The sequence below is a fragment of the Triticum urartu genome, chromosome 6 (assembly GCF_003073215.2).
Source record: "Triticum urartu cultivar G1812 chromosome 6, Tu2.1, whole genome shotgun sequence".
Classification (NCBI taxonomy): Eukaryota; Viridiplantae; Streptophyta; class Magnoliopsida; order Poales; family Poaceae; genus Triticum; species Triticum urartu.
The window spans coordinates 488835433-488840087 of NC_053027.1; the positions used below are offsets into that span (position 1 = coordinate 488835433).

Genomic DNA, 4655 nt, shown 5'->3' on the forward strand with positions numbered 1-4655 from the left:
CGAAGAAAAACAAATCAAATTTTCATAATGGAAAGGGAGATTAATATTGCGCCCCTTGATCCGATTCAAACTATTTTTCTTCGTTTATTTTCTTTCTCGATGTTTTCTAAGATTATTCAACACTCTTTCCGGTTTTGGAAAGACAAAATATAGCTCCAACTCCCAAGCAGGTTCTGGTTTTTTTAAATATATATGTGAAATTACGGATGAGGTATATGCGTGTATGACACCGTGATCCGTGCAGAAAAAAGTTAAATATATGTTTGAAAACATTGCACAACTTTACGCCGCAATCTATGTATTCTATATATTTTTCCCAAATTCACATAAGCGATTTATGTTACAGAAAAGAGTATGAGAGAATACTGAGACAGGCCAACAATTTAGGGGTACAACATGCATTGGAGAAGTTCACACAATCACAATCTAAAGAGTAGCAAGAATAAGTGGTGATGTGATTCGGTTGTAGCGACACAATGGTTAGCTTTCTTACACAAACCTGTGATGTGCAGCCCCAGAAATGCAACAAGAACAAAGAGGTACGGTACAAGTGCAGGCAGTACGTACGTACACGTAGCATTACATGTGCTATAGTACTTACCAGCTAGCTGTTGGTCGTCGTTAAGAAGCATTTAACCGCAGCTTAATTAAGGCAATCGTGATGAGGAACTAAGCCAAACTAGGGTAGGTAGACGGACGGGTCCTGGACGTCCGTCCAGCAGCTCCCGCCGTTCCAGTAATCGGCCGGCGACGCGTCGCCGAGCTCGAAGATCCCCGCGTCCAGGGACATGAACGGCGCCATGTCGGCGACGGTGGAGGTGCAGGTGGGCTCCTCTGGCTCTTGCGCCGGCTCCTGCCCCGGGAGTAGCAGTGAGCCGATCGCCTCCTCCATCTTCGGCTCCGCCGAGAAGCTGAACACCGGGAGAGGCGGTGGAGGAGGCGGCGCGAAGAGGGACGCGAGGGCGGCCGCCTGGTCGGCGAATATCGGCGCCGGAGGTGGCACGTCTGCCGCGAAGGGGTAGTTCGTCATGCGGTTGGCGAAGGAGACCGCGTTGGAGTTGGAGTTGGACGACGGCGTGGGCGGGGGAGGGGGCTCGGTCTCCGTTGTCGTCGTCTCTTCCGCAGCGGCCGTGGGGCTGGCGCTGCCGCTGCCGCTGTTGGAGCGGGAAGAGGACGACGCGGACGCGCGCCGCTGGCTCTTGGCGTCCATGGCCGCGGGCGTCGACGGTGCCGACGCCGACGAGGAGCTGCGCTTGGCCTTGCGGCAGCCGCCGCCGACGGGGACGTTGCGGAGGACGCCGCCCTTGGTCCAGTACCGGCGGCAGCTCTTGCAGAAGTGGCGCGGCTGCGACAGGTTGTAGTTGTTGTAGTAGCAGAACTTGGTGTTGGTGGACTCGCACCGCGGGCACTTGACGGCCGCCTCCGGCTGCGCGGACGCCGCCTGCGAGAACACGCCGCACCGGGACGCCGGGCCCTGCACGCGCCGGATGTCCGCCGCCGCCGCGCCGCCGAACAGCCGCCCGGCGAGGCCCGGGATGGACTGGAAGTCTTGCATGGGCTGGTGCGGAGTTCAGAACGTTCTACTATAAGAGCGCGCGCTGCTATGTGCTTATTATCAGTGGCTTTGTGGGTGTGCTTGTCGACGAGCTAGGAGCGGCAAGAGCTCCACCCAATGAGCTTGGCCTCTGCATCACACATGGATAGCGGGTAAATATCTGCAACCGATGGATCGCTGCTGCCCGTGAAATTACGCAAGTGCCCTTGGCTTCTAAATGTTGACCAAAATACCCTTAAACAAAAAATGTTCCATGCCATGGATGTAATCGTACTAGCGTGTATAGAAACCTTGCGAATCAACCTGTGGTTGAGTTGGTTAGGTGGACAGTGGTATCCCCAACCCATCAGGGTTCAAATCCTGGTGCTCGCATTATTCCTGGATTTATTTCAGGATTTTCGGCGATGCGCTTTCAGTGGGGGGAGACGTTCCCGTCGACAACGAGGCGCCTACGATGACTTCGTAAATCTCAAGATGATATACCGGCTTAGTCTCTCGGAGGTGCTCATAGGGATAGGGTGTGTGTGTGCGTTCATAGGGGTAAATGTATGCGCGTGTATATGAGCGCTTGTGTCTGTACTGATGCTCAAAAAAAGTGTGTATAGAAACCTTGCATCTATCAAACGGGACGCTTCTTTTTTATTATGTGAAGCAAAAGGGTTATTAATTTCCTTCTTCTAATACAACTGCGGTGCCCTTGTTGTCGCGACATTACTCGAAAAGTTAATCAGCATGTGCTCGAGTCTTCACTTCAAAACTTATTGACTTGTTTAGTCGGGTATTTCTTGGTTGTGTGCGGAACATTCAATTCTAATTTATAAAACCTTTCAAATTCCCATCCCTAAATTGTGTGTGTTTTTGTAATAAATCATGTTCTTCGTCTTCCTCATATGCTTCTTCTTCCTACCGATTGCCTAACGTCCTCATGGGGGCCTTTGCTTGAGGGGTGCAACGGTGGAGTCATGGTCAATGAAGAGCGGATACATCATAGTTGGTGACCAGATATGTCATCTTGTTTATAAAGCTTAGGGTTGTCGATGCATCAAGGGGAGGCGAGTGCGGTGAGGATGGTTGATAAGCTACCGTCAGAGCCCAGAGGGGGCTAGATAAAAGATTTGTTGAAGAGTAGTCAAAGACGGTGTCAAGGTGCTACAGTTATAGGAGGTTGGCCACGGCAGACATGATCAAAACATCTTCGGAGGCGAATAGCGTGGTAATAGCAACAATATGAATAAGGCGATTGTGCACGCAAGAGATGATTCTGAAATTTCTAGACTCGATAAGAGATAAATAAAAATGAATAGTATCAATGGATATATTTCAAATTTGACCATGTATCCATGCATTGCACCAGACCCTTTCTTTTGACGGGTGACATTTGCCACATATTTCTACAAACGCGGGGCATTCCACCCTTCGTAGTACCCTTATCCTTAGTAGCGCATACAATTATGAACCGGGGGAGTCCCCCCCCCCCCCCCCCCCCGCGCGGTCCCCGCGTCGTCCGCTTCGGGCGACTCGGGCGGCGACTAGGGTTTCCCCGTCGCGCCGCCGCTCCCTTACCCTCCCTCCCTCCCTCGCCGCCACCTAAGAAAGTCGTCGGATTCGCTCGCGCGGCCGCCGGTGATGGTGGCGGCAACGCCTCAGTCGCTCCTTCCCTCGAGGAGAACCTCGGATCTGGGGCGGCAGCCCTTCTTGGCGAGGCGGCGGCATCATCTCGGCTGGCGTCGTTCGCGGGTGTGCTCTGGCCAGCGGTCTCGACCACGCGGGTGGTGAGACGACGGCGGGTGGCGGCGGCGGCGCAGAGGTCTTCCCCTCCTCGTTAGATATGAGGTCTGGCTCCTCGCCCAGTCCCCTTCGTCCCCGCCACTTCACGCCGGCTTCCCTTCGGGAGTCGGTCTGGTGAGGGTGGGTGACCGGTGGTCTTGTTTTGGGCTGTGGGAAACCGTTGGTCGGCTTGGCCAGCCTGGCAGCAGCGACGTCCTTGACGCCGTTTCCTCCTTGGAGGTGCTGCAGAGGCCCTTCCCCTTTCCACCCCTGTTCCTCCTCCCGAGTGAAATCCCAAAATCCGTCTAGGATTGGGCGGCGATGGCGCGATGTGCGTCGTGTCTTCCTTGGGGGCGCCGCCTGGGGAGGGTTGGGTTCAGGTGAGGGGTTCAAAAGTCGGAGCTTGGGCAGCTTGGGTGGTCCGTTGACGACGGTGTCAACGAGGCTCGGCTCCTCAGTGGCCTGTCTGTTTTACTTGATGCCCTTGCTGCCTTTCTTCAATAGCCGCACCTAGTGGTTTTCCTGCAGCTCTCAGGTGTTCTAGGATGTGGCGATGCGGCGGTCGCGGAGTGCTCGACTGTTCTAGTGGTGATGTGCTGCGGCTGCTCCAGGTCCCAAAGTTTGCACTTCCCCTGCTCTAGGATGAGTGTCTCTCAAGTCCGACGGTACGGCGCCTTGCGAACCATGGCAAGAGGGAAGGGTCCCTCTGCGGCGAGAGAGACGGAGGATGTGTATTGTCTTCCTACCTGGGCGTTGGTCGGGCTCACTTACCACACTCTGTTGTTAGCTGGTCCTCGTCGTGCTCGTGTGTGTCCCTATCCTAGATGTCTGTTTGGCTGTAGTCTTCGACTAGGACAAGCACCGAGCTCAGTTCCCTGCATTCTTTTTGAGCTTGTGCGATCTGTTGAGTTGTAAGCCTCCTAGAGTGTCCCCTTGTATCGTTTGGCTGAGGTGGTTTGTGTGGGTTTGTATTTCCTGGCCGGTTGATGGCTTTATTAATTCAAAGCAGGGCTCTTCGCGAGCCTTCGTTCTAAAAAAAACACTATGAATCGGGTGCTAACAAACTCCTAACAACCGTTGCTGAATGCAACCTTTGGGACCTTTTAGATAGGGTGTGTTTAGGACACATCTAGATGTGCTCTAGTTATTGCACATCTAAGTGAGTGAGTCAAGCATAAAGAGGAAAAAAAAAGAAAAAAAAAGTATTCACACGAATCTCAACGTAAGATCAATGACATAGGATTTAGATGTGCAATACTTATAACACATCTAGATGTGCTTTAGCAAAACTGTTCTAGATAACACGGCGTGACATTCAAACTCTAGTATTGAC

General features: G+C 53.1%; 1 protein-coding gene across 1 annotated transcript; it reads right to left on the reverse strand.

The window, feature by feature from the left end:
- Positions 1–382: 382 nt before the first annotated feature.
- On the reverse strand, positions 383–1683 carry LOC125514460 (dof zinc finger protein 4-like). The gene has a single exon (XM_048679803.1). It carries the CDS (start codon positions 1553–1555, stop codon positions 680–682), a length of 876 nt encoding a protein of 291 aa, XP_048535760.1. The 5' UTR covers positions 1556–1683; the 3' UTR covers positions 383–679.
- Between the last annotated feature and the right edge of the window lie 2972 nt (positions 1684–4655).

Coding starts and splice junctions, on each gene's coding strand:
- LOC125514460 (XM_048679803.1), bottom strand. CDS start 1,555: ATGCAAGACTTCCAGTCCATCCCGGGCCTCGCCGGGCGGCTGTTCGGC.